The sequence below is a fragment of the Eulemur rufifrons genome, chromosome 7 (genome assembly GCF_041146395.1).
Source record: "Eulemur rufifrons isolate Redbay chromosome 7, OSU_ERuf_1, whole genome shotgun sequence".
Taxonomy (NCBI): domain Eukaryota; kingdom Metazoa; phylum Chordata; class Mammalia; order Primates; family Lemuridae; genus Eulemur; species Eulemur rufifrons.
Genome location: NC_090989.1, coordinates 134,049,301 through 134,068,812, shown reverse-complemented (window position 1 = coordinate 134,068,812; position 19,512 = coordinate 134,049,301). Strand labels below are relative to the sequence as shown.

The following is a 19,512-nucleotide window of genomic DNA, read 5'->3' as shown; positions in this document are numbered from 1 at the left end:
TCTTTAGCTATGTTTATTCTACTGTTCCTTTCTTCTTTTAATGTTTAAATTTTTATTTCCAAGATCCATAGTTGAGTCTTTCTCTGAATATAGTGTATTCTTGAATCTCTGAAGATAAACTTTGTTTAGTCTGTCTTTGTAGTCACTGCCATTGCTACAGGATTAGCTCTTCTGATATTGATTCTAATGCATCTCCTCAACAGTATGGGTTATTGTTGTAGACCTGTATGCACTTGAGAGTTCCCGCCAGCTTGTCTGCGAATACTGCATTTGCTTCTAGCAACTGTGAGGAGGGGCAGGACACGCTGCATGGTGGCTTGTCACAGAAGCAACTGTTCTGGACTTCGTTACTTCTCTTTCCTTTTGGGACTCCAAGCATGCACCTCAGCCACTCAGAGGTGGACTTCTTTGTTGATGGGATAACAAGGAGGGAGAAGCCAAAATGACTAGCTGTTCTTCCTGCAAAGCCCAACCACTCTCCCTAATGCTTGCTCCAAGGTCCCTTCCCTTGGGGTTATTTTGAAAACCTTTTTTTACTTTTTATTACCACCCTCTCTGAGGGTATTATTAGATATATTCATAATGTTGTACAGTCATCACCACCATCCATCTCCAGATAGTTGTCATGGTTTCTTCCTTTAGTCCATTCATATCTGCCTTTTCTCTTTTAGGAATTTCTCAAGATTTCTGATTCTTTAAAAGCATGCCTCCTTTGCTAATGCTATCCTTCACAGGGATTTGAGGTGGAAGAGGCTGTCAGATACATTCCTCAGGGTGCTATACTGATCCAAGCTTGTGGTCAAAAATTCAGCATAGCCCCGTTTAAATATATACTCTACAATATAGACGGAAAAAACAGATCTTAGACTCTGACACAGATAGAACTGTCTTGTAATACTAATGTTATAAAGATATTGGGTATAATTATTTCCCTTTATGAAATCATAAAACCACAGTGTTTTTTATTATATGTTATTTTTGTAGCATATCGTGAAAAGCTGATTTCAATATTTTTTTTCTATTAGGTTACTGCTAATTCAACCATTCTAAAAGTTCTTCAGTCCAACATTCAGCATGTGCTGGTCTATGAAAATCTTGCTCTCCAGGAGAAAGCATTGGCTTGTATTCCAGTCCAAGAACTAAAAAGGAAATCACAAGAAAAGTTATATAGAGCTAGAAAATTGGATAAAGGTAGTGGCTTTGCATAATCATTCATTGCTAAATATGTTTCATTGTTAAATAAACAGAAATACTGAAATACAGTTGACTTGTGAACAACACTGGTTTGAACTGCGTGAGTCCACTTATACATGAATTTTTTTCAACCGAATGTGGATTCATGGGATGAGAAACCCGCATGTATAGCGGGCTGACTTTTCATATACTTGATTTCTGCAGGGATATTTGTGGGACTTGAGTATATATGGGGGTCCTGGAACAAATCCCCCTTGTATACCAAGGGACAATTTTAGTGCCTTTGCTATACACATTGTGAATATTTAACCTATTTCTATTCAGATTTTTTAAGAAGTACAATAATATTTTAATAGTATAATTTTTTTGTAAATACCTCATATTAACATTTAGTAACACATTAACATTATCTTTCAATTTTTATTATTGTGATAAACTACATATAACATGAAATTTACCATCTTAACCATTTTTAAGTGTACAGTTCAGTGTTATTAAATACATTCATAATGTTGTACAACCATTACCACCATCCATCTCCGTAATTTTTTCATCTTGTACTGAAACGCTATACCCATTAAGCAATCACTCCCCATTCCCCATCCCTCTGGCTTCTGGCAACTACCAGTCTACTTTCTGTCTCTATTATTTTGACCACTCTATCTCACATAAGTGGAATCATATAGTATGTATCTTTTTGTGATTGGTTTATTTTACTCAACATAATGAACTTCAAGTTTCATTCATGTTGTACCATATTGCAGAATTTCTTTGCTTTTTAAGTCTAACATGCCATTGTATGTATATAGATACATTTTGCTTATCCATTCATCTATTCATGGACCCTTGCGTTGCTTCCATGTTTTAGCTATTGTGAATAATGTTGCTTTGAACATGGGTGCATAGATATCTCTTCAAGACCCTGGTTTCAATTCTTTTGGGTATGTACCCAGAAGTGGAATTGCTAAATCATATGGTAATTCTATTTTAAATTTTTTGAGGGCCCACTGTAGTGTTTTCTACAGTGACTGTACCAGTTCACAATCCCACTAACAGTGCACAGGGGTTCTAATTTCCCCACATCCTTATCAACACTTATTATTTTTTGGTTTTTGATAGCAGCCGTGCTAATGGGAATGAGGTGGTACTTTCTTGTAGTTTTGATTTGCATTTCCCTAATGATTAGTGATATTGACATCTTTTCATGTGCTTATTGGTCATCTGTCTTCTTTGGAAAAATGTCTGTTTAAGTCTTTTGAATGTTGTTTTTAAAAAGTTTTTTTTACCTGAATATGTATTTGCAGTTTAATCCTTGATATGTGAATATTTTTAGATAAATTAGAACTTTAGCCCATGGAATATATGGTGGCATCATTTGTGAATTTGAATTAATGAATTTTAATGTGAATCTAACAGAAACCATATTTAGAATTAATCCACATGACTAAACTATTGACTCACTTTTGTTAATAGGGAGACATTATCTATTGATAAAGGGTGGATTTTGAGGCCAAGTGTGGTGGTTTATGCCTGTAATCCCAGAAGTTTGGGAGGCTGAGGCAGGAGGATCGCTTGAGGCCAGGAGTTTGAGACCAGCCTGGACAACATAGTGAGACCCCCATCTCTACAAAAAATAAAAGAAATTTAGCCAGACATGGTGGCACATGCCTGTAGTCCCAGCTATTCAGGAGGCTGGAGCAGGAGGAATGCCAAAAAAAAAAAAAAAAAAAAACATGGATTTTGAAGCCAAGTGTCTTTGTATAAATTCAGCTCTGCTTCTTAGTGTGCATCATCACTGAGCAAGTAATTTAGTCTCTATGTCTGAATTTTTTTGTTTAAAATATAAATAGTAATTTGAATAAATAAATGAGTATATGTAAACAACTCAGAACAATCCCTGCCACATTCATCGTCTAATAATTTTTTGTTGTTTTCATTAATGGTCTTTGGGATTTGGGTTGTTTAATTTTCCCAACTATAGCATTTTTACTTTGCGTTTTTATGTAATTGCTTTTTATCTCTTAAGTCATTTCTTAACACTGCAATTTCTGAGGCATTGTTTAATTTTTTTTTTGATAGTTGCCATAGTTTACAATAAACATTTTTAACTAATCTGAGTCCACCTTCAAAAACACTATACTGTTTTGTGTAAGTTGCGGGTACCTTTTACTAGAATTGTTCCAGTTCTTCCCTCCTGTCCCTTATGACATTGCTGTCATTCATTTCACTTATCCATATGTAGCAATCACCCAACATATGGCTATTGTTAGTATTTAAAGTTATTTTTTAGATCAAGTAAGAGTAAGAAAAATAAGAGATTTTATTTTACCTTCATCTGTTCATTCTTTGATGTTCTTCCTTTCTTAATGCAGATCCAAGTTTCTGACTATACCACTTTCTTTTTCCCTGAAGAACTTACTTACAATATTTCTTTCAGGGCAGTTCTGCTAGAGGTGAATTTCCTTCGTTTTTGTTTGCCTAGGAAAGTATTTGTTTTTCCTTCACTTTTAAAGGATAATATTACTCAGATGCAGAAATCTAGGTTGGTGGTTTTTTTTTCTCTGAACATTGTAAATATTTCACTGTATTCTCTTCTTGTTTGCATTGTTTCTGATGAAAAGTCTGCATGCTGTATTTTCTATCTGTATTCCTTATTCAAGATTTTCAGTGAGGAGGGAAGGAAGAAGGAAATAAAAAAGAAAAATGAGATTTTCACTCTATTTTTGTTTTTTGTTTTTGTTTTTGTGGTTTTTTTTTTTTTTTTGCAGTTTGAGTAAGATATGCTAAGGTGATGATTTTTTATTTATCCTTCTTGTAGTTCTCTGAGCTTCCTGTATCTGTGCTTTGGTGTTCCATTAGTTTTTGAAAATTCTCAGATATTATTACTTCAAATATTGCTTCTGCTTCTTTCTCTCTTTTCTTTCTGATATCCCAATGTATATTTTATTTTACCTTCATTTAGCTCTGTGCCTTTATTTGCCATAGTTCTTAGATGTTCTGTTCATTTTGAAATTTTCCCACAGTTCTAGAATATTCTATTTAATGTTTCTTGTATTTGTAGGTGTCAGAGTCTTCAAATTCCTCTGGTATTCTTGTCTCCCCTGTTGTCTTTGGGCTTCCCTAAGAACTTCTCCTTAGATAGAGTTTGCATCCCGTAGCTCTTTCAGTTGTAATCCACTGTCATTGTATTGGAGCCTTTTTGGAGTGATGAAGATATGGGGGCAGAGAAGGTTCTATAATCTTTTGATCTCAGTGTTAAAATCTCAGTGTTTTAGCATGCCTGTATCCCCGGCCCTGTGTCCTTCACAAGTGTTTCTTAGCCTTTTTCTCTGCACAGGAGAGATAGGAAGAAGGCACTGGAGTCAGAGAAATGCCCTTCCCCCAGTTTAGAAAAGGCTCTGGTAAAATCTTTTTCCCTGAAGAGTAGGCTTACTTGTGGAGAATGCTCTGGGTATACTTCACAATTCTTACTCTTTCCTTTTCCTTCCTAGAGCCACAAAGGGGTCTGTGTTGGTTCTTCCTCATGACAACCTCGTAGGCTTCCTGTAGGCAAAATCCACGAAAGCATGGGGACCTCTCCCAAGACTGCATTTCTTATGCTCACGCTAGTCTGTACTTAGCTTCCAGGCATTTGCAAAATTACCATTTAGGTGTTCTTACTAGTTCATGGCTCCAGTAGCTTCTGCTCCATGTAAGTAGATCTTGGCTGTGATTCTTTGTGTTTACCTCTCGTCTGGATCTTCTTTGTGACCTCAGTTCTTTAATGGATCCAAGAAAAGTCATTGTTTTTCAGTTCAGCCTTTTATTATTTTAAGAACATGTCAACTTCCGCTTTGTAGAACCCAGAAGCTGAAACTAGGAATCCCTCTGAGGGGTTAACTATGTGTGTCTTTTCCTTTTTAACCATTTAATCAACTTTCATGTGTATCATTTAGATACTTTGCTACCCCTTGTATTTTGGTGATTTTTGTCTTTATTTTAGTATTATACTGTGTCATTTCCTTATTTTTAATGACTGGCCTATGTCTTAGACTTAATTCTGCTACAGATCTCTTAACCTTGAGACAGTTCTTCTCTTTTTGCCATTAACAGGGGCTTTTTTATATGTAAAATAAGAATACTTATCAATATGTGATCATGAAGGCCCTGTCCAGCTTCAAATTGCTGTGGTCCTTTTTATGATGCCTTACATAAATGTCTATTTATCAGGTACTTACTGAACATGTTCTGTGTTTTGAATATAATATTTGGACTGGGCCATGCAGGGGAGAGACAGTTAGTATTATGGCCTGCCTTAAGAAGCAGCTGAACAGGGAACGAGAATTAAAATATACAGACTGAGTGTGAAGCAGAATTCAACAAATGTGTAATGTATAAAGTACAATTTTAAAAACATTATGTTGCCAGATGAGTAAATTGCAATGAGAAATAGCTCAGAGACAGAATGCTCTTGTTTGTGTCCAACACATTCTCTCCCTCTAGGCAAGTAACAATCAGGAAATTGCTCAAGGAACAAGAATCCTCAAAGAGGAGAATTAGTTAGAGGAATAGTATGGCTATCCTGATGCATTTGTCCTTCTGTCCTCACATGGGAATGATCTTGTCAGTGTACCAAGAATCCTTCAAGTCCATTAGCTAAGATTTCAAGTCCATTTCCTATAAAAATCTGTGATGGTCTCTGCTGACATTTGGGATATTATGAAAATCATTAAAAGATTGGGTTTTTTTTTAAAGTCCTTGAAGGATGAATGGGATTTATAACCTTCTATGTCAAAGGACATACTAAGGCAGGGATTTTCTTTCAAGCGTAGTGATCAACATGCATGGAGGCAGAAAAGTACAGGCTCTATCTGGGGAACAGTGTACTCACTGTTTGGCTGTGTATAGGGTAGGGCATGTGTAAAGTAGTAGTGGGAGATCACATAGGCTGAGATCATATTTTGGTTGACATTGAATTTCAGGCAGAACAGTATATACTGAGTTTCTTTTTAATTTTTTCAAAAAGAATTAGAGATAAATGAAACAATAGGTATTTATAATAAGATTTGAAATGCAAAATAAAGACCAAAGAAATTTAGAGGAAGTACATACCTTGGCTGAAAGGCTAATGTTATATAGTTACTATGATTAAACATATAGCAAAAATGTTATATAATCTTATTCATTAGAAAACAGGAAATAAAAATGATTTCTCAAGGAAATTAAGTGTTCTTGAATACTTACTTCAGCAGGGTTAACCGTTGAAGCTTTGAGTGAGTGACATCAGAACTGTGTTTAAGGAAAGTTAATCCAGTAATAGCTTATAAGATGAATAAAAATCAAATGAGTACAAGGAGAGGAGAATTAAAACATGATAGTAATCGAATTTACATAAGAAGAATAAGAGGGTGAACAAGATATTGGGACTGCAAGGGGGAAGATGGATGTGAAAGTTGTTGAGGTGATAGAATAGGTGGTATTTGCAGTTGATATGTCAAAGAGTTGTATAAGTATGTATACGTAAGGAGAATGTCAAACATGACTGGCTAGTTTTGAATCCAGGCAACTAGAAAATTAGAGGAGTCAGTAGGAATAGCCTTTGAAGGGAAAGGAAGAGCTGGGTTTGTGGTACTTGCTGGATATCATCTGGACTGCCAAGTAAAAACATAAGCCTGGATCTTCAATAAGAAGTTAAGCCTTGAAATATGCCTAAGGGTGATAGGTAGAGCCATGCAAGTAAATGAGAATGAAAAGACAGGGAAAGGAGGGATTATAGAGGTTCTAGAAAACATTGTAGCATGAGCCACAAGTGGATATTTACATTTATGTTCATTTAAATTAAAAATTGAGTTCTTTAGTCGCACCACATTTCATGTACTCAATAACGACAGGTGGTTAGTGGCAACTCTATTGGACAGTAGAAACGGGGATTGTTCCCATTATTGCTGAAAATTCTATTGGATGGCAATGTTTTAGAAACACAGTAGGGCATAGGAAGAGGAAGAGTAACAAGTGAAGAGAATTTAAACATATAGTGAAGTAAGTGGTATGATAGGCATAGTGAATTTATAAACTAGGGTTAGGTTGGGCTAGGAGTAATAATGACTCTAGTGTCTTAGGGATTATTTTCTCATGCAAGAAATCGTTGAGGGTAGGCACTCTGATGCTAATAATGAGCGATCATTAAAGACCTAGGTACCTTCTGTCTTTTGGCTCTGGCATACATGGTTTCCATCTTCCAGGTCACCTCATAGTCCAGAATGGCTGCTGGAGCTCCAGCTATTACATTTGCAGACCAGATATCAGGAAGAAGAAAGGGAGAAAAAGCAAAAAGGTTGTATCTCTAATCTGAACCTGTTCTCTTGAAGTAGCTTTCCTTGGAGTCACATAAAGCTTAGTGTTTTAGCCTCACTTAGCTGCAAGAGAGTCTGGGACATAAAATCTTTTAGCTGGTGCATTGTCATCCCCCCAAATTAAAACCCTATCAATAAAGAAGTAGCAAACGGATATTATATGGCAACCAGCAGTCTCTGCCATAGTGACTGGCACTGAGATGATGACAAAGCCACCACTGGCCCAATTGGTGATTTTCTTTTTTTCGTTCACTGGGCTCTTTTTTGCCTCCCCAGACAAAATCTTATTCTAGGTTTATGAACTAGGGAAAATGTTCTGGTCTGAAGCAGAAGTGGGGCCTTTGTATCCCTGCCCACTAAGATACCTCCAGAGATAATTGAGGCTCAGAGAAGCATGGTTTGACAGCTCTGGTCTAGTAGTCTGAAGGTTTATCATGATTAAATGTTCCAGGTATAGGTAAGACACCTTTTTGGAAGAGCAAGAACCTTGTCATTTTAGAAAAGTGATAACAATATAAGTTGGCCTACTAAATTGAGTATGAAGACATGGTGTGCAGAATATTAAATCTTAAAGATGTGTCTAGGGATGAGGCTGCCTCTGGATGTTTTTACCCATTTTTCTTCTCATTTCTCTTTCTTATACGTTGATGTCAGTGGTTTTCAGAGGGCAGAGTTAGGGCCTAAGCTTGTTGATTTTATTTTGCACTGAGAAGTTACTAGAAATCTATATTTACATGGTATTTTTGAAAATGCTAAATTTATAAATATGAAGTCTTAATTACACTTTTGAAATAAACTCTCTGCATTCTAAATGTTGTCTTCACAGAATTTAGCATCTAAGTCAGACCTCCCTTTTAACCCCTGTATCTCAGATTTCTGAGCTCCTCCTATCTTGTACATAGAGGAATCCATTTTCATTTCTCTGAGCCATATTAAGGGTATTACTTAACGGAGAAACACTGACCCTCACTGGTCTCACTGTTGGATAGTTATGTTTCCAGCTGGAAACCTGCTGATGTATACCTAGAGTGTGAAACACACAAGTGTGATACAAATAGGCTGTTTTCCTTTCTCTTCTTTTCCTGTCTTGATAATGACTGTTTGGACAACATTTGTGATTCTAAGTAGTATTTTGAAGCTTGTTCAGTCCTTCCATCATTCTTTCAAATATTTACTGAGCACCTATTTTATTTTTTTTTATTTTAATTTTTTATTTAAGAATATTACAGGTGTACAAATGCTTTGGTTACATAAATTGCCTTTGCACTGCCTTGCAAGCATGCCCATCCCCCAGACAGCATACACCACATCCATTAGGTGTGGATTTACCCTTCCTCTCCTCCCCGCTGCCTCCTGCCAGACACCTATGAGTGTTACTTCCCATATGTGCACATTAGTATTGATAAATTAGTACCAATTTAATGGTGAGTACATGTGGTGTTTGTTTTTCCATTCTTGTGATACTTACTTAGAATAATGGGCTCCAGCTCCATCCAGGATAATACATTAGGTAGTTCATCACTTTTTTATGGGTGACTAGTACTCCATGGTGTATATATACCACATTTTATTAATCCACTCATATATTGATGGGCACTTGGGTTGTTTCTACATCTTTGCAATTGTGAATTTGAGCACCTATTTTATAACAAGCATAGTTGTAGGTTTTGCGGATATAGAAGTGAACATAATGAAGTACCTGCTATTAAGGACAGAGAGACCAAAAGCAAAAAAAAAAAAAAAAAACCAACACACCAAATACTCAAATATGTCAAGTAATGGTAAGTGCCAGGAAGACAAACAGAATAACAGATTAGAGAGTGGGTGACTAGAAAAGATGCCATTTGGGTTTAAGATTGTCAAGGGCTTCTTTAGAAAGCAATGATTCCCTTTTAGGTAGAGGGCACTAGCAATTGCAACAGCACCGTGAGGTGGGAGTGTTTGACACGTTTAAGGGATGGCAGGAAGGGTGTTGTGGCTGTAGCAGAAAGAGCAAGGCAGAAGGAAGGGGTAGGGTTCGAGGTCAAAGAAGTAATGGGGCATATAAGTTTCTTGTGGCTGCTGTAACAAATGACCAGAAACGTGGTGAATTTAAAAAGCAGAAATTTATTCTCTCACAGTTTGGGAAGCCAGAAATCTAAAATCATTAACATAGGGTGAAAGCAAAGTGTCCACAGAGCCATGTTCTGTTACCTCTTCCAGTTTTTGGTGGCTGCGTCTCTCCGGTCTTGAAGGCCACATCTTCAAATCTCTTTCTGCCCCATCGTCACATTATCTTCTCTGTGTGTACAATAACCCATTTGCTTCCTTCTGAAGAGGTTACTTGTGATTACATTTAGGGCCGTCCACATATTCCAGGGTAATCTCCCTGCCTGAAGATCCTTAACTTCATCACATCTGCAAAGACCTTTTTCTTTCCTTGTTCTTTTTTTTTTTTTTTTTTTTTGCCATGTAAGATAACTATTAATATATTTTGTAGACTATAGAGATTAGGACATGGAAATGTTTTTGAGGGGCCATTTTTTAGTCTACCACAGGGGGCCAGCTGAAAGAACCAGAGTAAGGACTTTGAATTTTATTCTGAATGAGATGAAAACCCATTGGAAGGTTTTGAGTGACATAATCTGGCCTGCATTTTTAAAAAGATCACTCTAGCTGCTACAGGTGAACTAACTGAGGAGGAGCATAGTAATACTCTATTTCTAAATGTTCATTTTTAATGTAACTAACTCATGAATATCTTCTTGTTGGAAAACTGATGCAGTAAAAGCCAAACTTTCCCTGCCATTTAGTCCTTTTCCTCTTTCATAGGTAACAGTTATTATTATATGATGTGTGTGTTTTCATGTCTTTTCCTGTCTATTTATGCCTATAAATAGTTATTTATAAAAATAAATAAGTTGTGTGGGGTTTACATAAATTTATTATCTCATATATATTCAGCTCTTTGGTATTTTTTATTTACAAATATGTCTTGAGAATTTTTCAACTCTATAATGTTCTATAGTACACATATATTATTATTTATATAATTCCCTGTTGATGGACATTGAGATTGTTTACCATTTTTCTCTGTTCTAAATGCTACTACAGTGGAAATTCTTGTAAAGCATGTGTACTGGTACACATGCACAAGTGTTTTTCTGAGATAGATACCAAGTGTCAAGAGTGTGTAACATTTTTATACTATAATGGATCCTGCCAAACAAATCACCTTCCAATTCATACCACAAGTGTCCAGGTTTCCACTTAGTGAAATTATTGAATTTCTTTTGTGGACTTCATAAATTTTTTTAATGGGTTTGTTAATATTCTTACTGATTTATAGAAATTTTTTATGTATTTTAGATATTTGTCTTTTCTTTGGTAGACATGTTATAATTTTTTATGTGCATGTTCTTTGTTAATTCATTTAGTGTATCTTTTAAAATTCAAAAATTTTAAATTTTAACATAAAAACATTTAATTTTTTTCATTATTGATTTTACACTTTGTATCTTGCTTAAGAAGACCTCCCCTGACCCAAAGTCATCATAAACATATGCTCCTATAACTTCTACCACTACTTTATAGTATTCCAAATTGATCAATTGATAGAATTTCTTTTTTTTTTACTGAATGAAGGTTACAGTAGGGATCTGATACTTAGCTACTTGTGTCAATATCATTTATATATCCTCTTAGAACTTCTTTGAAATGCTAACTTTGTTAAATACTGTATATTTGCTTAGAAATCTGTTCAATACAAGAACAGAGTGTAATATATCAAATACCTACAATCAACATCAAACTTTATTAGATCTTCACATTATGCCATGTATTTCCTTCATATATATTTTTATCACTTTTCAATAATAAAACATTAAACATAGGAGAGCCCCCCTGTATATATCTCCTGATTCTTTTTGCCTCTCCTTTCCTTCTTGCCTGAGATACCATGGTCTTGAATATGATCATGATATATCTTTTTTTTGGTAAAGTGAGAATTATATTGCCGTGTTTACTTGCTAGGATTGTTATATACACTATAGACATGGTTGTGTTTTTATGTGTTTTGTGATGAGTATCCATGGATGGATATTGTACAGTTGAAACCCCGATAGAAAAGCTAATAGGATGATTTTTAAAGTGTCTGGAATTCTGGGATTTCTGCCTGTGATTTTGTGATTATTTCACCTTTACTTGCATATGTACCTGGTAACAAATTTAGTGCAGCCATTTTAAAATGTTTTTCAAAATCAGACTTGTTTTTCTACCTCCCTTGTGTTTCAGTATCAATTACAAACTGACCATGGTTCCCTGAGAGGTCATTGTGGTCAGCTCACTTGTTCATGCATAATGTCAGAGGATATGAAGTGGTGAACGTCCTACTGTTCTAAATGTGCAGTTACACATGTCATTGTATTTCAGCCTAGTTCACAATATACTGACAATCCGTTCTTGCATCTTATTCGTGAAAACCTTCTATATCAGTTATATTTTCATGTATTTCAGCTCCATATTTGAGAATAAATATGTGTGGCTATTTTTAGATTTTTGTCAGCTTTAAACCTTACTTGTTCTCCTTTAACTTCTCAGGTACTAATGTAAGTGATGGAGATTTTCTTTTGCTGGAGCTTTTGCACTGGTTTAAGCAAGAATTTTTTCACTGGGTGAATAACATGTTGTGCAGTAAATGTGGTGGACAGACTAGGTCTAGAAGTAAATCATTATTGCCCAATGATGATGAGCTGAAGTGGGGTGCAAACAATGTAGAAGACCATTACTGTGATGCATGCCAGTTCAGCAATCGATTCCCAAGGTGGGTACCTGGACAATAAAGTCAGAGTAATTTCTTGATGGAATGGTTAGAGGTGTATTTTTATTAAATGAAATTTTTTTTAATCTTTCTTTTAGTAATTAAAAATATATTCCTGTAGAACACAGGTGAGCAAACGGTGGCTGGCAGCCTAAATCCAGCCCACATACTTTTTTTGTAAACAAAGTTTTATTAGAATGTAGCCATGCTGATTAATCTACTTATGGTATGTGACTGTTTTCATGCTACAACAGCAGAGTTGAATACTGGTGATAGGGACCATATGACCTGCAAAGTCTAAAATATTTACCTTCTGTCCTTTAAGAAATTTATAAATTCTTGTTCTAGAATATAAATTGAGTATAGTCATAGCATGTTTAATGTGTAAATCTTATATTCTTTTTTAATATATAATTTTTAACTGTCAAATAACCTTAATAAAATATTGATCGCACATAATGATACTACTATTCTGATTATTTTGATAATAAATACAATGCTGTACTTAAAATAATCATCAGATGATAAAATAGAAGGTAAAAGTATACTATAGTATCATGTTATTTTCTTTTCAAAGGCATAAGTTTGTTTTAATTAGGTGCTTCCCCTGCCCAACCTAACTTAACCCACATATCTCTAAATTTTAAACAAAGGAAATTTTAGTTTTTCAGTTAACTTTTTCCCTCTTTTAATTTACAAACTTCTCGTCAAATTTCCTTAATTGGCAGTACTTATAAAGATGGTTTGTATTATAAGGCAAGAAAAGATACCACATTTTTGAAATATCCAATTTTAGGGGCCTAGAGACTCAGTTTTGTCTCTAATTTGGAACCAGTTCTACCATATACAGAATATAAGGTAAATAGTATCTAATACCCAATAATTATCTAAAATTTCTGTAAGTTATTTCTTCATTCAGCATATATTTGCATAGACACTTTGCAAAGTTTAGAAGAAACAAATATATATAATCAAATCTCTGTCCTCATAAACTCCAGGTAGTTGAATATAAACTAATAATGCAGCGTGAAGTGGTACAGGCAAGCATAGATATTGATGCAAAGTGTTATTCTTTTCCTTTCTAATCATTAATTTATTTTTAGCTGCTCTCTGTTTAAAGTTGGGATGATGAACATTATCAATTAAAGGCTAATCTGGTCTTTTGACTTGGCACTAGTAGTATCTATAGAATATGGAGCGTAGGTTGCTCTAGTTCTATTGTTATTACTCCATAATGTAAATTTACAACTTTTTTCAATGATTGAATTACTTAAGTTCTCAATTTTCATTTAACTTATTAAGCAGGAGCATCTGCCTAACAAACCTCTCATTGCAGAGCTAGTTCATTCATGCCACAGTTTCCCTCACAGGTTCATGGTTGACATCTCTGCTCAGCTGGAGCACTTTTCCTGTTTAGCTGTATCAGCGCAAAACCCTTCTTGACACAATATGCAAAATTTAGTGTTCTCCAGTTGTATGATAATTTGATAATTGGAGTAACTTTTGAAAGGAATGTTGCAAATATTTTTCTAAAAACAATTTCCAGATTAGCAAGCACCTTTAAATACTTCAGAAAAATAAAATTTTAGTCAAAATGATTATTATAAAGAAAAATAACATTTTAAGTAAAATGTGAATTAAACTGCGGTAAAATTTTTATTGAGTAAAATTGTTTACCTTTTAAATACAATGAGCTAATTATACCACTTTAATGTTAATGCTTTAAGCAGATTTCTTAGAGAATCTGCCTGTCCAAATCTTATCTGTCATTTAAAGCCCAGCTCAAATAAAATGACTCTTCCATAACACTAACTCTGAGTGTTTGTATCACATTCTGCCATATATTAAAATTATTTGTGTTAATTCCTTTTCTCTCTTAGGACTGCAAACACCTTGAAGGCAGTACCACTGTTTAACCATTTTTCACCAAAGGTTCTGACACTAGAATCATATAGTCTAGACTCTTTAATCAATATTTAAAAATAAATTAAGAAACATTTTTGTTAGCATAAAGGTAATATAAATTCTTTAAAAATGTTGATTTTGATGATAATTTTAAGCTGCTTTCCCCCCTCCCCCCCCCCAGATATAATGACCCTGAGAAACTTTTGGAAACAAGATGTGGACGGTGTGGTGAGTGGGCCAATTGTTTTACACTGTGCTGCCGAGCTTTAGGGTTTGAAGCTCGCTACGTTTGGGATTACACAGGTACGGAACATAGTATGAGCAAAGAGTAGTAGGGCTTTGTAGACTTACAGGTTTGGGTTTACAGTCTGTCTGCTATTTTCTGGCCTTGTCAGTCTGAGCTTCCATTTGCCATCTGTAAAATAATAATACTAACTTCACAGGGTTTTTGGAAGGATCACAAGATTTTTGTAAAACATCTGGCACCATGCCTGATACTTTGCACTATAAATATTCTCTTACAGTTGGGAGGAGCTGGGAAAATAAAAAAGAGGAAAAAAAAAAGAAATATAAAAAAAAAAAACAAAAAATAAATATTCTCTTTTATCCTTTTTAATTAATTTTATTTATATTGATACAATATATGTACATATATTTAAGGAATACGTGTGATAATTTAATACACCATTTAATTTGTACAGATCAAATCAGTGTAATTGGGGTATCCATTTGTCTTTTCTTTACACTAGAAACATTTGAATTATTCTCTTCCAGCTATTTTGAAATATGCAATAAATTATTGTAAATAGAGTCACTGTACTGATCTGTTAAATACTAGGTCTTATTTCTTTTATTAACAATTTACTGTGGCATTTATAGTAATGCTGTTTCTATACAGATAAGAACATGTATAATAGTGTGCTATAGAAATCTTCATTTTTCTAGGGATTACTATAAAAAGTTTAGGAAACTTAAGTTGCAGTATACAAAAATAATATAATAGAAGCCATGTGATATTTGTGTTGTCCTTACTTAGAAATGACTTGTATTTACATATCAAAAAATGTTTTCCTTGTCTATCAGGTATAATGAACACTGTCCTGGTGACGGGCACACTGAAAGCCAGGATTTCAGCTAATTATACAGTGTATCCGTGTAACAAAAACATTTGTACCCCCTTAATATTTTGAAATGTTAAAAAAAAGTTGTTTGCCTTATTCTTAGAGTTTTACTTGTGTTTTCAATTTTTTTTTGTTAGAATTAAAACCTTCAGTTAATAGTTATTGTTCTCTTAAAATAAAATATGAAACATCAGTGACCAGAGATCCTATTAGACCATCTGCTGGTTTGGGGTCTTAAAGTCCAGAGAGACTGTAGTTTCAAAAGTGGCATTAACTCCTTCATAGTGGCAAACTGAGCCAGACATTTTTGATGCCATTGTTCAATATATTTGCCTTCGTAAGAGTTATGGCACATATTATGCCTAAAGCTGACTGCATTAAAGGAGATTATTTCAAAAGCATTTTCTAGAATCTCAAAGAGACAGAGAAATTAATACACGTATTCTAGAGTCTTGTCACAAAATGCTCACTCTTATTACCTAATATTTAGAATGTTAAAAATTATTATGTTAGCCTTAGGGGTTTGTATATAGTTGTTGGAAGTCATTCTGGTTTTATAAACTTAACTTTTATTTCCTCTTTTCCATTGCCTTCCTGTGTCTTACTTGAGTAGACCATGTCTGGACAGAAGTCTTTTCTCCTTCTCAGCAGCGGTGGCTGCACTGTGATGCCTGTGAAGATGTCTGTGACAAACCACTCCTTTATGAAATAGGATGGGGCAAAAAGCTTTCCTATATTATAGCATTTTCTAAAGATGAGGTAGGACATGAAAGGAAAAAAATGTTTTTCCAAGAATAAAATATATTTCCATAGGTGACATGCAGTAAGCTGCATATATATATTTAAAGTGTACAATTTAATAAGTTTTGTCATTTGTATATGCCCATGAAATCATCACTGCAATCAGTATTTATTTTATGGATGAACAATAGTTTATCATTTCATCGGTTGATGGACATTTGGGTAGTTCCTGGTTTTTTACTATTTCGACTTAAGCTGCTGTGAACATTTGGGTGCACAGTCTTTATATGGGCATGTGCCCACTTTTCTCTTTGTTTAATGTCTAAGAGTAGATGGCAGGATCATATGGTAGATGTATGTATAATTTTTTAAGAAACTGCTCAACTGTTTTCCAAAATGATTGTACCATTTTACATTTTCACCACCAGTGTGTGAGAATTCTCATTTCTCCATATCCTTGCTAACATTTAGTGTGGTCTGATTTTTTAATTTTTGCCTTTTTAATAGGTGTGCAATGGTATCTCATTATGGTTTTCATTTGTACTTCCCTAATGGCAAATAATAGTGATCATCTTCTTATTTGTTTATGTGCCATTCATGTTCCCTTTTGCCTATTTCTTTAAATTGGCTCTTTTGTTTTCTTACTATTGAGTTTTGAGAATTCTTTATATATTCTTATATAAGTCTATGCTTTGCAAAGATTTTTCTCTCTGTAGTTTGTCTTTTCGAGCTCTTAATGACTTTTGATGAGAAGCAATTGATGAAGTTCAGTTCACCAATTTCTTTTATGGATTGTACTTTTTGAAATTGTATTTAAAAAATTTTTGCCTAGCCCACAGTTACAATGATTTTTTTCCTGTTTCCTTTTATAAGTTTTAGATATTTTGAGTTAATTTTGTATATGGTCCAAGGTGTGGATTGAAGGTTTTTGTTTTTTTTTTTAACATGGATAATGAATTGTTCTAGCATGGTTTGTTGAAAAGATTATCCTTTCTCTATTGAATTTTCTTTGCATTTTTGTCAAAAATCAGTTCTGTAATGTAAATTTAATACAATAAAAAGGAAAAAGGTTTTATTTGTTGAATTTTATGGAGTCAGGTTTGTAGATAAATCTTAAAATCTGAAAATTTCATCAATTTATCATAGTGTTTCTTAGAAGTAAACCCGTTAGAAAATGAATAAAAAGTGGATTCTCTTCAGATTCTTACACAGGTTTTTAAATTTTAAACAAAGGATAGTATTTTAAAAATGGCATTTAAGAATTGCATATATTCTAGGTATTTAGCAAATAAACGTTGATGGTTGTAATCTTGTTAAATATTCGTATTCTATAATTTGTTTCAGGTAGTTGATGTCACTTGGCGATATTCTTGTAAACATGAAGAAGTGATCTCCAGAAGAACTGAGATTAAAGAAGAATTACTTCGAGAGACAATTAATGGGCTTAATAAGCAGGTATGTGATGGCTGTTTGTCATTTTTGAAAGGACATTTGAAAGTTTTTATATAATCAAGAATAGCCAATTTTTAACCCGTTGAAATTCTTAAAGTAATAGCATTATTTTGCAAGCAAGAATAGTTTAATATGTTAAATGTCTTTTTTGTTTATTGAAAATTTCGAGGACTCATTTTAAATATTATGGGGTTTTTTGGATTAAATTGTCGCATCTCTTCAAAAAGTTCAATGAAACAAAATTTCAATATTTGTAGTACCTGACGTAAAAAGTGTGTAGTCCTATTTATCAAAGTAACTGTGCCTTTGATAAAATGACACACACTCATATTTATGTATGTGTGTACACACACACACACACATGTCCGTGTATGGAAATGCCTGAAGCAAGGCACGGGAAATTATTAACAGTGATTACTTCTAAGGAGAGGGACCAGGAGTCCAAGATGGAAGATTTAGTTTTCATTTTATACTTTGATATTATAGTATTGATTTTTTTAATTCTATACATGTGGAGTTTTTCATAATTTAAAAAAAACCAACTAATTTTGCTCTAATAGACAATTAAAACAGGGCAAATCACCTTAATTCAATCAGCAATTGAGATTCAGGGTCAAGTTTCAGTTTTGAATTTGCTTTTACTCCTAGTGTGTAGTCTTTCAGAGATTCCAGCCTGATTTTCTAGAGCCCCTTGCCTTAGAAGACTCTGAACTCCAGAGTCTTTATTTTCTACCTAGCACTATAATTCTGCTAAAACTTCTTTGTTTTTAGCACTTTTGTCACCATTTTGTGCTTAGCTTCACAGCCTCTTCTCCTCATGCCACTTAATTGTCAAATGCCTGGAAGGTTTTGAAAAGAGGTGCAGTATGTTTCCTTCACCTCAATTTATTTCTTCCCTTGGGACCTTGACTTCTCAAGTTCTTGCTACCTTGGTAGCTTTCTTTTGCATTCATACAGGTGTTTGTATGTGTATGTTGTGTGTGTGTCTCCTCCAACTTTTCTAGCTTTTCTCAGCAAGACAGTTGGTCTAACACAAGCTAATCCACCAAATCCAGAAACAGAAGTTGCTTCCCTTCATTTTGAATAAACCTAGAGTAGTAGAGATCATGGAGAGTCAGAAATAGGTGCTAAATGATTTCTCAACATAAAATTTGTAAAATTATATTAAGTTTTCCATAGTATCTTTTTTATTTTCTAAATAACATATATATGAAAATAAAGCTGATTAGTTTTTTTAAGACCTCTTAAAATGGAAATGCTTTAAGTATATTCTTGCTTAGAGATGGACCTCTACATTCCCTTAATCGTAACAACTTTTTAAAAACATGAATTACAGAGGCAACTGTCTTTGTCAGAAAACAGAAGAAAAGAACTTCTCCAAAGGATAATTGTGGAGCTTGTTGAATTTATATCTCCCAAAACTCCTAAACCTGGAGAACTTGGTGGAAGAATATCTGGGTCAGTGGCTTGGCGAGTAGCCCGAGGAGAAATGGGTCTAGAGGTATTTAACTCATTCTAGCATGATAATCTTTTTACTCTCCTGCTTTCCATACTGTGCTGTTTGCTTACAGAAAACTTCATTGGCTATGATATTTCAATTAATTTTGTAGGGTAACTATTTAAAAATGCAAACCTTTGAAGAGAACTAATAATTGATTGACATAGTAAATCACATATAAGAGTTAGCAAAGCATTTTAAAGTGGGATTTTTCTATTTTTTTACCTTACGTAAATTTTTAGTGTTTACTGAAGAGTATACAGAAAAATGCACAAATGATACATGTACAGCTTAACAAATTTTTACAATTTTAGCACTCATGCATCCACCAATCAGAATAAGAAATAAGTCAGCAGAAACCCAGAAACAAGCGTAAGTTCCTTTCCAGTCACTCACTGCCTTCCCTAAAAGTAACCATTATCATGGCTTCCAACATCATATATAAGTTTTGTATAAAGCCTGTTATTGTGC

General features: G+C 34.1%; 1 protein-coding gene across 3 annotated transcripts in view; it reads left to right on the top strand.

The window, feature by feature from the left end:
* NGLY1 (N-glycanase 1) overlaps positions 1–19,512 on the top strand; it is a 56,784-nt gene that overhangs the window by 24,602 nt on the left and 12,670 nt on the right. For 2 of the 3 annotated variants that reach the window (XM_069473306.1, XM_069473304.1), the window contains exons 4-9: positions 1,026–1,191; positions 12,105–12,327; positions 14,411–14,532; positions 15,964–16,109; positions 17,436–17,546; positions 18,880–19,044. In XM_069473306.1, coding sequence (XP_069329407.1) covers positions 1,026–1,191; positions 12,105–12,327; positions 14,411–14,532; positions 15,964–16,109; positions 17,436–17,546; positions 18,880–19,044 — 933 coding nt within the window. Of the gene's footprint in view, positions 1–1,025; positions 1,192–12,104; positions 12,328–14,410; positions 14,533–15,692; positions 15,779–15,963; positions 16,110–17,426; positions 17,547–18,879; positions 19,045–19,512 lie in introns of all 3 variants that reach the window. The other variant, XM_069473305.1, reaches the window with a different exon arrangement.